Source organism: Argentina silus (assembly GCF_951799395.1).
Source record: "Argentina silus genome assembly, chromosome: 15".
Classification (NCBI taxonomy): Eukaryota; Metazoa; Chordata; class Actinopteri; order Argentiniformes; family Argentinidae; genus Argentina; species Argentina silus.
Window position 1 is genome coordinate 6,048,038 of NC_139669.1, and position 20,090 is coordinate 6,068,127.

A 20,090-nucleotide genomic window follows, 5' to 3' on the forward strand; every position below is an offset into this window, starting at 1 on the left:
TGCATCACACAAACTGTAGTCATGACCATTAAATATAGAAATTGCCTCATCAATAGGTTTTACATAGTGTGTGTGTGTGTGTGTGTGTGTGTGTGTGTGTGTGTGTGTGTGTGTGTGTGTGTGTGGGTGTGTGTGTGTGTGTGTGTGTTGTTTGTGTGTGTGTGTGTGTGTGTGTATGTATGTGTGTTTGTGTGTTGAATATATACATCACACAAATTGTAGTCACCACCACCACCACCAGATACAATGAGACTGACACATGGCCAACTAAACTCTGAGAGTCACTGTCAGGGCGCTTAGTGGCGTAATCGCAAGGTTCCTGGTTCGATTCCGACCCTCGACCTATCTTGCATGTCATCCCTCCTCTCTCTCCCATCCTTCCTGTCAATCTCTACTGTCTCTATCCCAATAAAGCAGAAACGCCCTAAAAAAAAAAGAAAAAAAAAAGAAAAAAAAAGAGTCACTGTCACTCACATTTCCGCTGGCCGGAAACTGACAAATGAGGAACACCCTTTTTTTGTCAGAAGCAACACATGCTGCACATGCATAGACCACAACCTGAGAGAGAGAGAGAGAGAGAGAGAGAGAGAGAGAGAGAGAGAGAGAGAGAGAGAGAAGGGAAGTGCTACTGGCATATTTCACAGAAGAGGGGTGTACTTCACTGAACAAGACAGGGAGGATCAGAGGGTCTTTGTTGAAAGCTGCCAGAATCCCCAGCATTTTGTACGGTGGAGAGGGTAAGTCGTGTGTGTGTGTGTGTGTGTGTGTGTGTGTGTGTGTGTGTGTGTGTGTGTGTGTGTGTGTGTGTGTGTGTGTGTGTGTGAGAGAGAGAGAGAGAGCTGTCAGAATCCCCAGCATTTTGGACGGTGGAGAGGGTAAGTTGTGTGGTGTGTGTGTGTGTGTGTGTGTGTGTGTGTGTGTGTGTGTGTGTGTGTGTGTGTGTGTGTGCGCGTGTGGTTGACTTGCGATGGTGGAGAGGGACGGATGAAGGACATATTCTCATGGCCTTGTGTCAGCTTTACTGAGAGAGGAATAAGACAGGCCTGAATACTTGTAAGGAATAAGGCCTAAATACTTGTTTTATAACTGAGATGATAACTTGTATGTATGATAACTTGTATGTACTTGAAATGTATAGACAGATTTCACCCGCACGAACATAATGTTATTCTACTTTTTACTGTATACTACTACACACAAACGCACGCGCGCACACACGCACACACACACACACACACACACACACACACACACACACACACACACACAGAGTGAGTTGGAGGGGTAAGGCCTGAAAGCGGAAGTGTGCCCAGAGTGATTGCTGAAATTAGGAACAGGAAGTGCCTGTCAAAGTGACCTTATTGGAATAATCCGGTCATTTTGGGTGTGTGTGTGTGTGTGTGTGTGTGTGTGTGTGTGTCTTCTTATCATATGACACAGTATCATGGACTTATTTTCTGTTCTCTCAGCCCTGTTAATAATTTGACTAACAGATCTTCCTGCTCTCACCCTATTGCTCCACCTCGCCCTATTGCATCTCTCTTGTTTCCCCTTCCCTCGTTCTTTTGTCTTCATCCCTCCCTTCTTTAACCCCCTCACTTTTTCTCGCTCCTCCACCTGCCTCTGTTTCTCATTCTCTCTCTCCCCCCTCTCTCTTTCTTTCTCTTTCTATCACTCCCTCCCTCCCTCTCTCTCCCAACCTCCCCTCCCTCTCTCCCCCAACCTCTCCTCTCTCTCTCTCTTTCTCTCTCTCTCCCCCAACACCCCCCCCCCCTCTCTCTCAGTATGGCGTCGTGGGACCTGTCAGTCTCAGTGGAGGACGTGGGTGATTCTCCGCCCATCACTATCAGCGTGACCTCTGACCTCCACGTAGGTGGCGTCATTCTCAAACTGGTGGAGAAGTCAGGTGAGTCACACACACACACACACACACACACCCTGTTGCCTCCCCATCCCACACTGTTAATATCCACATTGACTCATGTCATCTACATCCATCAGACCGGAGGGGGGTTGACGCATGGCAGACATTTTGTGTCAAACCCAACTGGTTTCCTCTCTTTTGCAGAGGTAAAGCGCGACTGGTCGGACCATGCTCTGTGGTGGGATCAGAAGCAGCAGTGGCTTCTGCGTACCGCATGGAGTCTGGAGAAGTGCGGCATCCACGCCGATGCGCGGCTCGTCTTCATCCCCCAGCACAAGCCCCTGCGCCTGGGCCTGCCCAACGGGGTGACCCTGCGCCTCCAGGCCTGCTTCTCCGGGCCGGCCTTCCGCACTGTGCTGGGCATCTGCAAGATGCTGAGTGAGTTTGTATTCCTGTTCATTCACATCACCACCACAAATAGCTGCAAGAAACATGCTACATAGTCTGTTGGGACAGGAGAGGATTATATACTGTAGATTTGTGTGAAAGAATGTTCAACACCAGTGGGAAACCAATTGTGTTTTGTGTCTTCTCGTTCCATCCATCCCTCCTCCAGTCTCTCTCCGTCTGTTCCCCAGTCATCCCTCTCACTCTTCCCACAGACATCCGTCGGCCCGAGGAGCTGTCCCTGCTGCGTCCCGTAGAGGAGAAGAAGAAGAAGAAAGAGAAGGATTCATCTGAGGAGATCTACGACCTCACAGACGTGCCTCTCACCTCAGGTACGTACAGCACTGTGTAGCGGAGGTGGTTTGGGATCACGGTCTTGTGATGAGCAGCCCCACCCGATGTAGCCTGCCCCTTGTACCACAAGGAGGTTCTCTTGGTATAAAGGTACACGTTTGGGTCATCCATGTGAGATAGAGCCTGGTCGGTGACACATACATGCTATGACATCATGTCTTCGCTGATCAAGCCAGGCTAAGCCCGCTGAGTGTTCTTGAGAGTCGTTGCCCCAGCGACGTTTCAGAGATACCGTGTGACCCTACTCACCTGTCTCCCTGGTGCCAGCTTCCCGCCCGTGTTTGTATAATGGAATGCCCGCCCATTTCGCCGACTCACCCAAGACAGAGGCGGTTTACAAGATGCTGTCCGGCGCCCAGCCTGCCCCGGCCCCCGAGGTCATCGCCAAGCAGTACCGGCCCGCCAGCGTGGTGGATAAGGCCCACATCCACAGCAGGTGACATCACAACAACACTACCCACACACTCGTCTCTCGTTAGCGATTGTCATTTAACTTTGTCTCTACAACTGTACAACTCTGTCTTTTTCTATAACTCTTTTCTCTCTGTCTCTCTCTCTCTCTCTCTCCGTCTCCCCCTCTCTGTCTCTCTCTCTCTCCGTCCCCGTCCCCCCTCTCTCTCTCTCTCTCCAGCTCCATCTCTCTCTCTCTTCATAAGTAAATACCAACCTAAACTCTTAACTACATTGCACTTTTAATCTTCGCACTTTTTACTATAATGCATTTTTTTTTAGCTTTACTCTTTTCGTCTTTCATTTTATTATTTCATTTTATTGTATGACATGTTTTTATGTGAAGCACTGTCTGCCTCGTGTATGAAATGTGCTATATAAATAACATTGCCTTGCCTCTCTCTCTCTCTCAGGTGGCTGGACTCTTCTAAATCACTCATGCAGCAAGGAATTAATGAAAATGACAAACTCTGGCTGCGCTTTAAATACTACACCTTCCACGACCTGGATCCCAAGGTGTGTGTGTGTGTGTGTGTGTGTGTGTGTGAGTGTGTGTGTGTGTGTGTGTGTGTGTGTGTGTGTGTGAGTGTGTGTGTGTGTGTGTGTGTGTGTGTGTGTGTGTGTGTGTGTGTGTGTCTGCGTGCGTGGGTGGGTGTGTGTGTGTGTGTCTCTGCAACAGAAACAGAAATACTCACAAAAATATGTGCGAAACAGATCTCGACTCTTGAATCTAGCCATCTGGTTCCACTGCTTAATCTTTCTTCCCCCCACCCCCACCCCTCCCCCCTCCCCTCCCCCCCCTCCCCTCCCCTCCTTTCCTCCCCTCTCTGTCTCTCTCTCTCCCCAGTATGACGCGGTGCGTTTGATTCAGCTGTATGAGCAGGCTCGCTGGGCCATCCTGCTGGAGGACATTGACTGCACCGAGGAGGAGATGATGCTGTTTGGAGCCCTGCAGGTAGGAAGCCTACAGTACAGGTATTCCTCTATCGAGCCCTGCAGGTATGAAGCCTACAGTACAGGTATTCCTCTCTCGAGCCCTGCAGGTATGAAGCCTACAGTACAGGTATTCCTCTATCGAGCCCTGCAGGTATGAAGCCTACAGTACAGGTGCTGTACAGGTACAGGTGCACTCAGGGCTCCATTCTACCTGGAGATTAAATCATGTAACAACACAATTATAAACCAAAGAGAGTACCAGGTTTCTCTGTAGACTAACCTGGATAAATAAAGGTTCAATGAATTAACCTATAATAAAATTATTGTCCGTAATTCCAAACCAGAAATAACATTAAATTGTACTGGAACAGAGCTATCATTATAAACTTTTTTCGACCTACTTCATTTCGTATCTAATGTATAATGATTGAGCAATTGTGTTGTTAAATCTCCAATAATCTCTCTCTCGCTCTCTCTCTCTCTCTCTCTCTCTCTCTCTCTCTCACACACACACACACACACACACACACACACATACACACACACACACACACACACACACACACACACACACACACACACACACACACACACACAGTACCACATCAACAAGCTGTCCCTGGCCGAGCCCCAGGCTCTGACGTCCAGCCCAGCCATGGATGATCTTGACTCAGCTCTGCAGTGTCTCGAGGTCAAGATGGGGGGAGACAGCAGCCCCGCAGACTTGCTGGTCAGCCATTTTTGATCTTTTGTCTTCACAGAAACATATTATTGGTATTGTGAGGTCATCGTGAGATGAATGATGCAGTGTGTAAGATGTTGTGAAACTATGTGCAGCTCTTTTATTATGTGAAACACTTTTGTAAGATCTTGCGGTGGTTTTCACTGCAGTTGTAAAAAGCAGAAGTGTAGACAAGGATATGGTTCACATACACCTCTCTCTTCAACACAGGACAACATGACTGCTCCAGAGCTCAACGATTATTTGAAGATATTCCGGTAAGATCCAAGTATTCCAAAAACATCTGTTTCCCCATTTCTGTAACCCACACACACACACACACACACACACACACACACACACACACACACACACACACACATGGAAGGCACAATAAAAGAGTGTGTTTCTGTTTCAGGCCCAAGAGGTTGACATTGAAGGGGTATAAGCAGTATTGGTTTAAGTTCAAGGATGTCTCCATCTCCTACTACAAGAGCAAAGAGGAAAGCCTAGGAGAACCCATTCAACAGATGAACCTCAAAGGTAGCAAAGAGAAATCACACACACACACACACACACACACACACACACACACACACACACACACACACACACACACACACTGTTTATCGGCTCATGGCTAGCATTTCCAGCTAAAATATCCATACCATTCTGCATAGACTTGTACATACAGTATGTGGTACATAAACCATTGTGACGTTTCACTCTCTCAGGCTGTGAAGTCGCTCCAGATGTGAACGTCGCCGGACAAAAGTTCTGCATCAGACTTCTCATCCCAGCTCCGGAGGGCATGAATGAGGTCTACCTGCGCTGTGAGAATGTAAGTAGCGCGCGCGCACACACACACACACACACACACACACACACACACACACACACACACACACACACACGCACACACACACACTGTAATATTTGTCTACTGAAACCCATGTCTCTTTCTCTCCTTCATATTCTCCCCCACCCTTCTCTCCATCCTTTAATCTCTCTGTCTTTCGTTCTCCATCCCTTCATCTCTCCCTCTCCCTCTCTTCAGGAGAAGCAATATTCCCAGTGGATGGCTGCGTGTCGTCTGGCCTCTAAAGGGAAGACTCTGGCGGACAGCTCCTTCCAGAGTGAGATCCAGAGCATCAGCTCCTTCCTGGCCATGCAGCACAGCAACCCCCACGCTCAGAGCACACACTCGGACGACAACATCAACACACACAGCCTGGTCTCCCCACGCTACCACAAGAAGTACAAGGCCAAACAGGTAAGCACACGTGCACGCACACATACACACACATACACACACACACACACACACACACACACACACACACACACACACACACAGGATATGTTTCACTATCTCACAAGCCAAACCTAACCCCTATCCCCTCCCCTCTCTGGCCCCACCCAGTTGAACCCACGCATCCTGGAGGCCTATCAGAACGTGGCTCAGCTCTCGCTGACCAATACCCTCCTCCGCTTCCTGCAGATCTGGCAGGCCCTGCCCGACTTCGGCATGTCCTTCTTCGTAGTGAGGTAGAACAGAGCTGGCAACCCGACCCACCGTCACACACCAGGGGAGGCTGGTGAAGGTAGGAATCGGAGGACAGGCTCATTGTAACGCATGGAACGGAATCAGGATTTCCTCATTCCACACCGTGCATTACAATAAGCCTGTTCTCCGATTTCTACCTCCACCAGCCTTCCCTGCCCCACACATCACGCTTCATGGCAGTGGCGATCCACCCTGAGCCTGGTGTAGAAACAGAATGTCAACCGGGGTAATCAGGTGGTGGTTCGGGTCAGATCAGTGAGCCTCACTCCTGGTCCTATAGAGCCGTAGTACTGCAGGTCTTTGCCCCAGCTCAGCACTGATGCACATGATTCAGCTGTTCATTTCAAGATCAATTAAATCAGGTGTGATATATGTGGGACGAAAAACCTGGACTCAACGCGGCTCCCCAGGACCAGCGTGTACTCATCACTGGGCTTTGAGAGAAGCTTTGAATCCTAATTAACCTGCCCAGTGGTGAGTACATGTTTGATTTGAAGCACAGTAGACCATCATACACTATACACTATAGCAGGTATCAATGCTGTGTGCTGGAAAACCTTGTTAGCGCGTAGGTTATGAGGCTATGAGTGGTGGTGCTCATATTGAATTCCCTGTCTTTTGACAAGCCAAAACGTTTTGGTCTTTCATGTATTGTAACGGCTGGTGTTTCTGCTGGCAGGTTTAAGGGCAGTCGTAAGGACGAGGTGCTGGGCATTGCGCCCAACCGGCTGATCCGTATCGACCTGGGCGTGGGCGACGTGGTCAAGACCTGGCGCTATAACAACATGAGGCAGTGGAACGTCAACTGGGACATCCGCCAGGTGAGCTGTCAATCTATCAATCAATCAATCAATCAATCAAATCTCACATTTGATGCAGTTTTTTTTATTTTTTACTGAACCCACAAACTCTACAGTAATGTCTGTAGGTTAATACAGTGTCTGTAGCTGTTCTCCCACGGTCATTCTCTTCTGTGTGTGTGTGTGTGTGTGTGTGTGTGTGTGTCCCCACCAGGTGGCCATAGAGTTTGACGGGAACGTGAACATCGCCTTCAGCTGTGTGACGGCAGACTGTAAGATCGTTCACGAGTTCATCGGCGGCTACATCTTCATGTCGACGCGAAACCAGGAGCAGAGCACCACGCTCAACGAGGACCTCTTCCATAAGCTCACAGGGGGCCACGAGGCGCTCTGATCAATGCCCCGCCCCTCCCCATTACACATGGTACTGCCCAGGGAGCGATACAATAATCTAGCCTAATTAATTCATAAATACATACCTTTTCATTTGTATACTCCTGCACCAACAGACAGTCCCATACCTGTAGGCCTAAATCAGTATTAGCCTAATAGCAGTGGAGGCTGGTGGAGGTAGAAATCGGAGGACAGGCTCATTGTAATGCTATTAGGCTGAATGGAATTGGGTCATTGATCATTGACCCAATGACCCTAGTGGACCAGAGTTGTGCTGTGCTCCCGCTGGTGTGTGTGTGTGACATTCACCATCCATCACAGAACAACACCAGGGGTCTTCACAGCACTTCATACAGTTACAGTACTGGGGACTTATGAATTATTCAAGCCATATAGGGACTTTTATTATTCAATAAATCAAAGAGCAGGTGGAATATGAAGAATAAATGTATGAAAATGATTAATCATTCTGAGATCCATCAATAAACATGTTTATTGGCATGCATGAAGCAGTTGTTTGCAGGTGTTTTCATTTCCTGATGAGGAGTTTGGCTTGTTGGCTGTGTGTCCTTAAATAGGGTTGTGTCAGAGCTGCAATGTGTCCAACTGAACAGGAAGCCACAAATAGCTATCTCTCCTGGCTGTGTGTGTGTGTGTGTGTGTGTGTGTGTGTGTGTGTGTGTGTGTGTGTGTGTGTGTATCTGTTCCTATATCAGAAGAAAAGTTGAGCTTGTCCGTTAACAAAACCACAGCTTGTGCCTGTTTCCCATCCGATTGCATCCTTGTGTCTCTCCAGGCGTGTGACAGAGTTAACAGAAACACCGCACCGGTCTCTGTGCCTGTGCTATAGCTTCTGTCTTGTGGAAGCTGTTGTTGTTGTTGTTGACGTCGTTGTTGCTGAGGGCTTTTTCAAGCTGACAGTGATGCCCAGTCTCTCCAGGGGGGGTTCTGGTTCCGAACGGAGCAGGTTTCCATGGAAACAATCTGGGAAACAGCTCTCCATTGGCTGCTGTGCTGATGAAAAAAAACAGCCTGGCGCTTTATCTCCTAAGCACAGGGTAGCGTCGTTACCCCCTCCAGGGGAAGAACACTCTCTGAAACACAACATTTCCATCATCAGTCACCATTCATTTCTACCCATCTCTCAGGTTGAGGTAGAGGTCAGGGGTTGGGCTCATTGTGATGTATGGAATGGAATGAGGGGGACTCACCTGTGGGTTTCAGTCTCAGAGCACGGCTGAAGTAACCCGGTAGCAGTTTCCCTTCAGCATTCCCTGGAGTCAGCAACACTCCGTTCTCCGACCAGAAGAACTGGATACCATCTGGACAACACACACACACACACACATATTTAGACACTGTATTTAGAAAATGTTGCTATTGTGATGTCAGAGTTAGCCTTACCAGACAGGGCTTTGGGGACGTTGATGAATATGGCCAGGTCGCAGTCTCTCCTCATACCTGGAGAACAGGGTCACAGAGGTCAAAGAACGCCCCTCTATAGGAGGCTCTAGCCCTACGGTACTCCCTCTCTCTTTCTCATTCTCCCCTCTTTTTCTACATCTCATCCTGCCTCCCGTCTCTCACACACACACACACACACACACACACACACACACACACACACACACACACACACACACACACACACACACACACACCACTGATCACCCCGTCGTCCCCAGGTAGGCCTGTGGCCAGGTGGATGTGTGTTCTGTTCATCTTGCGGAGGCCCTGAGAGCGGATGGAGGGCCAGTGGCGGAGGTATGACCCATGGACCGCCTCACCGGGACAGTCAGGAGCACCAGGCTGCACCGCCTTCAGCTCCAGATCAACCACCTGCCGCAGACACAGACACAACACACACACACACTTATCACTGACACCGCTACTGACACAACTAACCCTTTTACTGCTTATGCTCCATACCATGTAATATGCAGCTTCATTGACCAAATACAGGACAGTATAAAGCAGTTGCAAGCTCTCTGTGTGACAGATGTGAATGTGGGGTAACATCTATCTATGTCCTCTTAGGATCCCTTAGCAGAAAGGCTGTCGCTGTCACAAAGCACTGTACACCTGATTGGATGCCTGGCTATGTCTGCACGCTGTACCTGCACAGAGTGGCCCTGATTGGCTCGGATCTGCAGTCGCCCATCCTCCGGGTGAGGGCGGAGCTTAAACCGCTGCTTGTCATTGGTGGCCACAACTCTCTCCACGTCCTCCAGTGAGAAGGGGCGGAACTGTGGATGAGCCAGAAGGTCTTCCACCAATAGAAAGCCATCTGGGGATGAGAGGCTCAATATTGTAATACTGTAGGCCCAAATGAGCGAACGTTTATGGAGATTATGGGCGTCAGGCAGGCAAACGTGTTCATGTGTGAAGATATGATACTGATAAAGATAGTTATCTTACTGCTGTGGTACCATTAGGCTAATAAGGTTATAGATATCAAATCCAGTAGATGTGCAAAATTCAACTGAGGGAATCCCCATCAGAACACACTGCTCACCAGGATTTATGTGAAGGCCCATCTGATTTGCTCCATGGCGCAGGGCAAATGACAGGGACTTTGACAGACGGACATCCTTGTCCTGTAAGGTAACACATCATGGTTAGGGTTGGTAGAAATCGGAGGACGGGCTCATTGTTATACATGGATGGTATCAAACACATTCTTCATTCCATGCATTACAATGAGATGTTGAGAGTCCTCCGATTTCAACCTCCACCAGCCTCCTCTGTAACATACATATATATATATATGCCATTTCGCTGACACTTTTATCGAAAGCGACTTACATTGCAGTGTTGCAGTGAGTGCATATATTTTAGTATATATGGTCTCAGCAGGAATCAAACCCACAACCTAAGCGCTGTTAGTGTCATGCTCTACTAACTGAGCCACAGAGGACCAAAATACTAACAGACTGTAACTCATAGGCTACTCATTCTAATTATAGCAACACTATTTATACACAGCACTCGCCGTGGTTTGTGTGGTGTAATAGTTCTCTGAATTAGTACCCTTTCCCTCGCTCTTTTACTTAAAAAAAAAAAAAGACAATTAATTGGACATGGGACAAACATTTTCATGACTCTCACCTCTCCAGCACGATAACCACGCCTCCCTCTCCCTCCTCTTCCTCCTCTCCCTCCTCTTCCTCGTGTTTGACTGGCCATCAGCAGATCGGTCCTAGAGTCAGCCCTGGAGACTGCTCATCTTTGGCTTCAGTGAGCTAGCCAGCGAGAAAGCAAACATTCGATTGTGTATACTCATTCATTTACCTTCGATGACTGACCTGCAACAAGCCTCAAGAAGTCTACATTCAGACTTTATAATCATGAACCATGCCCTGTAGTTCTACAATTCAGCAGTAAACACCGTTTCTGACAACGTAAACATGACTCGTAAGCTAGCATGCCCTTCCACTTCGTATGTACTCCTATCAAGCGGGTGGCAGTAAAGAGCCGTTTGTAAGGATGTATACCTTTAAACACAATAGAAGAAGTTCTCCGTTTTGCCCAGTAGGTGAGAAATGTTACAAAATTATGTCATAAAATGTATTTCTATTGCCGTTGTATATTGTGCATGACAACATTGTGTATACCTACATGTCGTAATGAGTCATTCTTTCAAACATCAGGTTCATTTAGCAGAGGAAGGTTTACGGGTGGGGTTTTATTGAAATAAACTAGGAGCAGCAAGCTAGCAACAGGGCTATAGTATGTCAGAAAAATAGCATCATATCATCAAAACATCTCAGCCACAAAACATCACAACACCCCAGCTAGGACATCGTTTTTGTAATGCCTGTACAACAGTGGGATGTTAATTAACATTGGCTGACCTAATGGTTGTGCTAGCTAATGTCTATTTGGGGAACTATTCCAGTAGCCTATGTTGTTGCATTGATGTGGATGTGATTTGAAGGGATGGTTCAGTCTATTTCCCTGTTTAGGTGAAACATCGTCTTTCCCTGACTGGTCCTCATTGGCCGGTAGTGAAGCTTCTCCGATTCTCCGTCCCCCAGGATTCCGACGGACCTTAAGTTAGCATAGTTTAAATGACATGCCGAAATCTCCGCAGAGAAACCTCAAAGAAAGTTTGGTTGAGAGTTGTGCATTGTATTGAAAATCAAACAATTCGCGTCTCTGTGATCGATTTGAGCAGAAAGGGTACGATTTCCTCTTGGTAGAATCACACACAGACAGTAGATTTGTTTATCACATTCCCTTGACAATGTTTGTAGTTTTGGGAGCTATATTTCTCAGCTATGACAAAACAAATACTTAAAGGGACAAGTCACCCATTTTAACATCATATTCATTATATCCAGCACCATACCAGTGTCTACAAATGTGAAAACAGCGATGTTCTTTAGTCAAAGAGATATTAGAACAGGTCTTAAGGAAATTACCCTGAATGACATCATAGGGGGTAATTTCCTTAGGATCTCTTTGACTACAGAACAAAGAAAATTGCAGTTTTCACATATGTAGACATTGGTATGGCGCTGGAGATAATCAATGTGATGTTATACATTTGTGAAGTGTCCCTTTAAAGCATTGTTTTCTTGTCACAATTTTCAGATTTGTTGTATAAAAGCAATAATGCCCTCGAGGCATTGGTAGGGGTAGATGTCACGGTCAAATGACATCTGCTGCGTCTCGTGAACTCCCTCTACCCGTGACAATATTGATGATAAATCACAGCCTCTCAGGCGTCATTGCTTAATTATACTACGGTCAAGGAATGTAGGCCTCTGATGCTACCAGATGGCTTGTGATTGAGGGAGAGGGGGAGGGAGGGAGGGGGTGATAAAAAGTATACAGTACAGTATGGTGCCTCTCCTTTTCCCTTCCCTCCATCTCTCCCTTGTTTAACCCCGCTCCCCTGCTTGCTGCTCTCTGTCGGCCCCGTCACAGCTGAGGCCTCTGCACCAGGGTTGGCTCAGGTTGTTGTTTTCTTCTCTGAAAGCAATACCAGGGAGATGAGGGGAAGAACACGTTGGCGGAACATATGGTTCATCTTTTTTTATGTTTTCCTCTTTTTTTTTCTCTAGATAAATCATCCTTCCTTGTTCCATCTTCTTCATTTGCTCGTTCAGGGAGAGTCGTAGAAAGCTGACACTGTAAAAGCTGACATTACATGGCGTTACATGGTCAGACAGAACATTGGAACTTTCTCTCCATATTTCACACATTAATGTGAAATATGGAGGGAAAGCCTGATGCCCCGATATTGGCTGTAGGATTCACAGCCAATGCCAATTGATGCAAACCTCACTGCCATCTGTAAATCTGCCCGACTGGGAAAACATGGCTACCTTTTGGTCTTAAGTTTGGTTTGGAGAGGCTGGGATAGGTCATAGATGATGAGTTATATCTGATTTCTGTCCGCCTTGTCTGTGTTGACAAAGTTGTTTTAACTAGAACTAGACTGGAAAACAAAGCAAATACAACAGCAACTCTCTCTGTACGAACTAGAAAAAGAGACCAAAGTAGAGCAACACAATTTGTCCACTTTCCAGTGTGTTGGCCAGGTCTGCTGGGAGCGGTGATGGAAGGGCTCTGAACTCAGGAGTGTTTAACCTTCAACTAATTAGGCCCCCATCTGTGCTAAACCTGGGACTTTGCCTGTTAGCAGCAGATCAGACCTGCGTACCCTTCTCCTCAATGCTACACTGTAGGTTAAGTATGATTGGTTTGGACCACTTTACATCGCTATCAAGAGGCAATTAATAATAATAATAACTACAGGAAGTTCCTGAAGAAACGTTGTAGGCTTGCTGAAAGTATAATTATGGCAGTGAATAACACCATATGAAAGCAATAACACACTCAAGGGTGTGAGTCACGCCTGTGACTGCTTCACAGCTTTTTTCGGTATCCCCGATATACAGTACCAGTCAAACGTTTGGACACACCTTGCCAAGAGTGTGCGAAGCTGTCATCAAAGCAAAAGGTGGCTACTTTGAAGAGTCTAAAATATAAAACATATTCTGGTTTGTTTAACACTTTTTTGTTTACTACATAATTCCATATGTGTTCCTTCATAGTTTTGATGTCTTCAATATTAATCTACAATGTAGAAAATAATACAAATAAAGAAAAACCATTGAATGAGAAGGTGTGTCTAAACCTTTGACTGGTACTGTACATCACACCCTCTTGTGTGTTTTTGCTGAAGTAACAGGTCTGCTATAGATGTTGTAAAAAAAAAAAAAAAAAAAAAAAAATGTTTTTAGGGCATTTCTGCTTTATTGGAGAGAGACAGTAGAGATTAACAGGAAGGATGGCTGAGAGAGAGGAGGGATGACATGCAGGATATGTCGATGACCGTAATCTAACCAGGGACCTTGCGATGACATGGTATGCGCCTTAGTGTGCTACGCCACTTCAGCATCCCTAGACATTTTGAATTTGACCGACAGTCAGTCTCTTGTCTCTAGATCTCCGGGAGGCAACTGCTTTGTAGGAAGAGCAGCACTTAACCTCCCAAGGGTTTCAACCTTGCCTTCACCATGGAAACTAGGAGGACGAGACCTTGAGGAGGCCAGCTGTGTCTAACGTGCAGCACATTACAATTGCACCCTCCAGAGGGACCCCTCTTCAACACTTCGGTAAGTAGTTCACTTAATTTGTCCATCACATGCGTAGGGATACACACACGCTTGCTCACCCTCTCAAAAGACTAGAGTGAACCTCTTGTTCTTCATCACCATTGTTTTCTCCTCACTCTACTCTCTTAGCTCTCTCCTTGTAACTCTCTCTCTCTCTCTCTCACTCTGTGTCTCTCGTTGCGTCTCTCTCTCCCTCTCTCCCACCCTCTCTCCCTCTCACCCTCTTTGTTCCTCCCTCCCTCTCTCTCTCTCTCCATCCCTCCCTCCCTCTCTCTCTCCATCCCTCCCTCTCTCACCCTCCCTCTCTCTCCCTCCCTCCCCCCTCTCTCTCTCTCTCTCTCCCCCTCCCTCCCTCTCAGTGATGGAGTTTCCCCAGCACTCTCAGCAGCTGTTGTCGGGGCTGCGTTCCCAGCGCCAGCGGGGTTTCCTGTGCGACTGCACCGTCCTCGTGGGCTCCTCCCGCTTCCTGGCGCACCGGGCCGTCCTGGCGTCCTGCTCGCCCTTCTTCCACATGTTCTACTCCGAGGCCCAGGGGGGCGGCCGCGGCGGGGGGGACTCGGTCACCCTGGACGCGGACATCGTGACGGCGGCGGCGTTCGGCCTGCTGCTGGACTTCATGTACGAGGGCGTGCTGCGCCTGGAGGCCCCGCCCCCCGCGGAGGACGTGCTGGCGGCGGCGAGCTTCCTGCACATGAACGAGGTGGTGCGCATCTGCAAGAGGCGCCTGCAGCACCGCCCGCTGGCCGAGGCCGACAGCACGCGCCCGGAGGAGAGCGGGGGCGGGGCGGCGGCGGCGCTGACGTCGGAGGCGGGGGGGGGCAACGCGGCGGGGGGCGGCGTGGCGACGGGAGCCGCCAGAGCGGTCACTGAGGCGATGTCTGCGTTGGCTGCGTCCATGGCGATGCAGCGGAGCCAGGTGGGCTCCGGGAGGTCGTCGGACAGGAGGGCGGAGATGCGGGCACACACGCCCCTGAGCCCGGACGTAGCCGACACCACTCAGCCTGGGATGGACACCCCACACCCTGTGGGTGAGCTGGGCGCCCTCTCTGCCCAGTACGGACCCTCTCCTGGGGCCCAACTCAGGCTGGGGGGTCAGGGAGGCTCTGCCCTCTGTAGCCCCTGCAGCTCCACAGAGACATACAGTCACAACAACCACCAGCCCTCTTCATCAGCCGCAACATCATCAGCATCAGCATCGTCATCATCGTCGTCTTCTTCTGTGGTGCCCGTCACCCAGACGAGCGCTTCGGCCGTGGTCATCCTGACCCACTTTGACCACAGCAGCTCCTCCAGCCCCGCCCAGGGCAGCCCGTCGGTCTGCGGCGACAAGAACTCGGTCATAACTCCCGCCACGCGCCAGCACGCCCCCAACACACACCCTCCCATTAGGATACAGCTCCCCCCTGTCACCCTCCAACCCTCCCCTCACAGCCTCGGAGCCTCCCGGCCCCAGGGGCTCCAGAGGGGGGGGTCCGGGAGAGAGACGGGGGAGGCTGGGGCACACTCCAACGTGGGGACTCTGAGAGCGGAGCCCCACATGGAGGGAGGAAAGGTTGTGGAGGAGGAGAGAGTGGACGGTGTGAAGGTGAAAGTGGAAGCCATCGTGATCTCCGACGAGGAGCTGGAGGAGGGGGAGGGGCGAGGCAGGGAGGGGGGGGTGATGATGATGATGGAGGTCAAGGATGGGGATGAGTTTGATGACGAAGACAACCAAGGAGAGGAGCTGAGCAGCCCCCACTACCAGCCTCCGCACCCCCACCCCCTGCTCCAGATGACGCACCCCCCCGAGCCCCTCCCCTTCCCCCTGTCGCCCTCCGGCCCCGGCCCCTCCTCGGATACCGGGGCCTTCCCCTCCTTTCTCTTCCCCGCCTCCGCTCAGCATTCCGACCAGCCCGGCTACTTCCAGGACTTCCAGGACTCCCTGGGGACCTACGTGGAGGACCTTCCCACCTGCGGCGTCTGCGGGAAGACGTTCTCCTGCGCGTACACCCTGAGGCGCCACGCCATCGTGCACACCCGCGAGCGCCCCTACGAGTGCCGCTACTGTTACCGTAGCTACACACAGTCGGGGGACCTGTACCGCCACATACGTAAGGCCCACGACAACAGTCTTCCGGCCAAACGCAGCAAAGGGGACGGAGAGCCCCAACCACCCCTCAGCTAACACACACACACAAACTTTGTTGTTCCTCCCCATAAAGCTTGAGACGGACACACACACACACACACGTCCCCTCCCCCTTCTATGCTGCCAGTATGATGTCTCCATAACACAAAACAGGAGGGCGATGGAAGATTGGATGTTTTTTTTTATGATATTGATATTATATATGAATACTATAAACTCTTTTAAATTGTACTCCCTGTCCCTTGTCTGTTACATGTGAATCTATGGACCAGCTGTCTTACTGTTCTCTCCGTGCCAACAAGACTTTGTGAAACTCTAAAATATTGTGATGATGTTCTCCAGTATACTAAGTCAACACTAGCAGTGCTACTATGATAAGTCTTTCATATCATATCAGTAAATCTCCAGTGTCTAAACGTCAAAACCTCTTTTCAGTGAATAGGAACACACGGACAGTTGCACAGTCCAGTATTTGAGTATTTTACTTCCATGGTCAGTAATAAATCACTTGAACACTTTGTTTGCATCTCAATATTTAATAGGACAGTAAATGTGTGATGAAATGTACAAGAGAAAGAGAATACAACAGTTCAGATGAAGCGCACACACACACACACACACACACACACACACACACACACACACACACGCACGCACACACACACACACACACACCCCTAACTTAAAGGTTTACAACACTAGCAGCAGTGGACACATAGACACACACACACACACAGTCCACCACAGCCCTACAGAACAGACTACAGGTTGTTCTTCCCATCATGGTTGTATGCGCCATTTTCACAAGCAAGGCTACAATCAAACAATGGCTCCAGAACACTTGACTCCGCCAAGCTTGTCTCGTGAGTCAGGACGGAGGCAGGAGACGGGGGATGGGGAGGAAGAGAAGCCCCACCCACCCCCCCTTCAGTCATCGACTGGCCCATGTATCTGTAAACAAGGTCAACAACATTGTTAGATGCATTTCAAAACCCCAACCTTCATTTATGATCAATTAACCATACATGATATTGATATCCTCCTTTCTTACGATCTGACTTAGATTAGATAATACCTAAGCCATGATAAGAGACTCATACAATAATCGACAAAAAAAACTTATTATAGAAATAGTATAGCCTATGTACATAGATGTTTTTTCTATGAACATAGATTTCTGATTTTTTTCTACATGTATGTGCGTCTATACCATGGGAGGCACGTGTTTGATACCATTCCTCATTTTATCCATGCGTTACAATGAGCCCATCCTCCGATTTCTACCTCCACCAGCCTCCCCTGATCTATACTCACCGCTTCCGCCAGCTCAGGCCAGGCCATTGCCATGACGATGCCATCATCAGAGTTGGGCGGAGTCTCGAGGTTCCAGTAGGTAAGGTTATGGAACATGGAGGACACCTTCACTGTCCTGTCCTAGACACACACACACACACACACACACACTATTACCTCACAAATCTCTTTGACAGTGAAGAGTTTCAGTATGTGTATGAGGCCATGACTCCACATTTGGCTGACAGAGTGGAGAAGGAGGTTTAAGAGTCTGGGTCTCCAAGCACAAAGTCAGTTATGATTAGGTATGGCCTGCAGTATCATGTGAATGCTGTCATGTCATGTCATGTTAATGTTTATGTTCATTCACATTATGTCACTTCTTACCTCCTGGTCAGAGCCTGGTTTGTTGACCTCTCTCAGCACCAGCCCTGTGTATCCCTGCGGACAGCTGACCTCCTGACCTTTCAGCCCACGACCCCTGAAAGACACTGTCTTCTCTGCAGGAGATAGGGCAATACACATTTGACACACAGAATGTCAGAAATGAGCACTCCTAACTGTGAACGTTCTTAAACACAGTCATACTGTCCATACCGTGTTTGCCGTCTTTAATGGTAGACGTGAAGAACTCGGACACCGCCGCTGGCCCGTCATGCTGGATGTCACACGGCAACAGGTGGACCGGGGGACGGTCTGCTTGAGCTACGGAGCCGAGCTGCACTGTGGTCACACGGCCATCAGAAGTCATCCTGTCCTAAATGAGGAAGGCACAATTATGTCATTAAGCATTCTGTCCATCATTCACTCTATTTGTCAAAGTATTTTGTCCGACATTCAGGACGTTCACACTCTGTACGGTAAAGTAGTCATATATTTGAATGGCTCTGATTCACGACAAACAGATGAAAAATGCAAATATATGAACATCTGTAAGAACATGTCACTGTAAGGATATGAACAACAAGCAGTAGAATAAAACGTGCCATGGGGTAAATGTGTCAGGTCTCATTACAGCTAGTTTAATACAGTTAGGTACAACTAGGTACAGCAAGTGGCTAGCATTGTCTGAATGCCCATGACAGCTTCCCCCCAGTACAGATTATTCTAATCTTCAGGCACTGAGAAGAGAAAATAATTCGAAACGTTTGGATGTAAAACGAATCATTAAGTCTATGATACGAATGCACCACAGTCAGTTAAACAATATTTAAAGAGAACATTATCAAAGTCAATAATATTCCATCAGGACCTTTCAATGTTTTCCAACATCCATGTGAGAAAGTAGAGTTGCATGCGATTGGTTGAGCGCTTCTTCGTCGCTATAGAAATCGTACATTTTGGCGGGTCTAGCATCAACTTATTCTGGGAATGCTCCCCCCTACTGTTCAGGAGGGTCTCATCAACAACAGATTAATCTCACACATTGTCAATATTATTGTTAATAGTAAAAGGTATAATCATTTATTTCTGTGCATTTTACATTCACATATACAAATGTACTGTTTTCTATATTCAAGTGTTATGGATTTGCATTTTCAAGTGTTTATTGATTCAGAAGTGTGGCATCACTTTTGTTCATCTTTTACTGTCACTCTCTGTCTTCGTCTCTCTCGTTGTCATGACGTTGTAGGTGGGCTGGAACCAGAGGAGGCTGGTGGAGGTAGAAATCGGAGGACGGGCTCATTGTAATGCATGGAACAGAATGAGGAATGGTACCAAACTTGATACCATTCCTCACTCCATTCCATGCATTACAATGAGCCCGTCCTCCGATTTCTACTTCCACCAGCCTCCCCTGGCTGGAACACTATCAGTCATAGAAGTGGTCAAACTCATCATCAGACCCCCGGTCCTCTGTCCGTCTGTCCAGTTCCTCTTCCCCAGACAGACTGTCCAAGTCTCCACTTGGAGCTGGAAAACACATAGAATGCATGAAGAATGACTGTAGGCTATCAATTTATCGATGTTATTCATATTCTAAGCTAATGTCATTTGATGAGAGAAGTGATCTAACCTTTGGGTTTGACTGTGGCTTTCTGTTCTGCCTTCCTAAAAACAAACAGAAGAGAAATGAGAGAAGTGAAATTGACCGATAACTCAACCTCATGGGCAGTCACAATGTCAGAAGAACCAACCAAACGACTCACTGTTCTTTCTGCGATTCTGTTTGTGGAGCAAGGAGACTTTCAATATCTTCCCCATCATCACCATCTTTGTATTCATAAGAGGGATCCGCAGACAATGAATGACCCTTCACAGCTTCACCATCTTCATCATAATCACCACCACCATCATCATCTTCATCAAGAGCCTCCTCCTCTTCGTCTGCTGGGCTAAGCCTTTTGCCTTTGATGGACCTAAGAATCATGACATATAGTCAGTGACCATCATCATCATCATCATCATCATCTTATGAGTGAGTACCTGTGCTCCTGTGGTGAGATGATGCAGTCTTCAGAGTTCTCGTCCTCAGGATCACCTGCCTCTGACTCTTCCTCCGCATCC

The 20,090-nt window shown here is 48.3% G+C and overlaps 4 protein-coding genes across 8 annotated transcripts; 2 read left to right on the forward strand and 2 right to left on the reverse strand.

Moving 5' to 3' along the window:
* Positions 1–406: 406 nt before the first annotated feature.
* fermt3b (FERM domain containing kindlin 3b) lies at positions 407–8,041 on the forward strand. 2 transcript variants are annotated; one of them, XM_083686379.1, is made up of 15 exons: positions 407–737; positions 1,785–1,906; positions 2,069–2,302; positions 2,527–2,643; positions 2,933–3,101; positions 3,529–3,631; positions 3,963–4,070; positions 4,650–4,781; positions 5,004–5,050; positions 5,191–5,315; positions 5,507–5,613; positions 5,830–6,045; positions 6,196–6,320; positions 7,019–7,160; positions 7,354–8,041. In XM_083686379.1, exons 2-15 carry the CDS (start codon positions 1,786–1,788, stop codon positions 7,531–7,533), a joined length of 1,926 nt encoding a protein of 641 aa, XP_083542505.1. In that variant the 5' UTR covers positions 407–737; position 1,785; the 3' UTR covers positions 7,534–8,041. The 2 variants fall into 2 exon arrangements, with proteins under 2 accessions (XP_083542505.1, XP_083542506.1); XM_083686380.1 differs by lacking the exon at positions 407–737 and adding an exon at positions 835–875.
* A 145-nt stretch (positions 8,042–8,186) lies between these two features.
* On the reverse strand, positions 8,187–10,973 carry trpt1 (tRNA phosphotransferase 1). Its single transcript, XM_083686382.1, has 7 exons — positions 10,641–10,973; positions 10,048–10,129; positions 9,650–9,819; positions 9,194–9,371; positions 8,937–8,993; positions 8,744–8,854; positions 8,187–8,626 (listed from the first exon to the last, which is right to left on the reverse strand). Exons 1-7 carry the CDS (start codon positions 10,716–10,718, stop codon positions 8,580–8,582), a joined length of 723 nt encoding a protein of 240 aa, XP_083542508.1. The 5' UTR covers positions 10,719–10,973; the 3' UTR covers positions 8,187–8,579.
* A 68-nt stretch (positions 10,974–11,041) lies between these two features.
* Positions 11,042–16,807, forward strand: zbtb3 (zinc finger and BTB domain containing 3). 4 transcript variants are annotated; one of them, XM_083686517.1, is made up of 3 exons: positions 11,042–11,067; positions 13,991–14,161; positions 14,521–16,807. In XM_083686517.1, the coding sequence occupies exon 3, from the start codon at positions 14,523–14,525 to the stop codon at positions 16,323–16,325; it is 1,803 nt and encodes a 600-aa protein (XP_083542643.1). In that variant the 5' UTR covers positions 11,042–11,067; positions 13,991–14,161; positions 14,521–14,522; the 3' UTR covers positions 16,326–16,807. The 4 variants fall into 4 exon arrangements, with proteins under 4 accessions (XP_083542643.1, XP_083542645.1, XP_083542644.1 ...); XM_083686519.1 differs by having other exon boundaries at positions 11,044–11,063; XM_083686518.1 differs by lacking the exon at positions 11,042–11,067 and adding an exon at positions 11,653–11,714.
* Positions 16,808–16,845: 38 nt separating this feature from the next.
* Positions 16,846–18,877, reverse strand: rnaseh2c (ribonuclease H2, subunit C). The gene is made up of 5 exons (XM_083686521.1): positions 18,835–18,877; positions 18,180–18,339; positions 17,970–18,082; positions 17,604–17,723; positions 16,846–17,240 (listed from the first exon to the last, which is right to left on the reverse strand). The coding sequence occupies exons 2-5, from the start codon at positions 18,331–18,333 to the stop codon at positions 17,217–17,219; spliced, it is 411 nt and encodes a 136-aa protein (XP_083542647.1). The 5' UTR covers positions 18,334–18,339; positions 18,835–18,877; the 3' UTR covers positions 16,846–17,216.
* Positions 18,878–20,090: the final 1,213 nt, after the last annotated feature.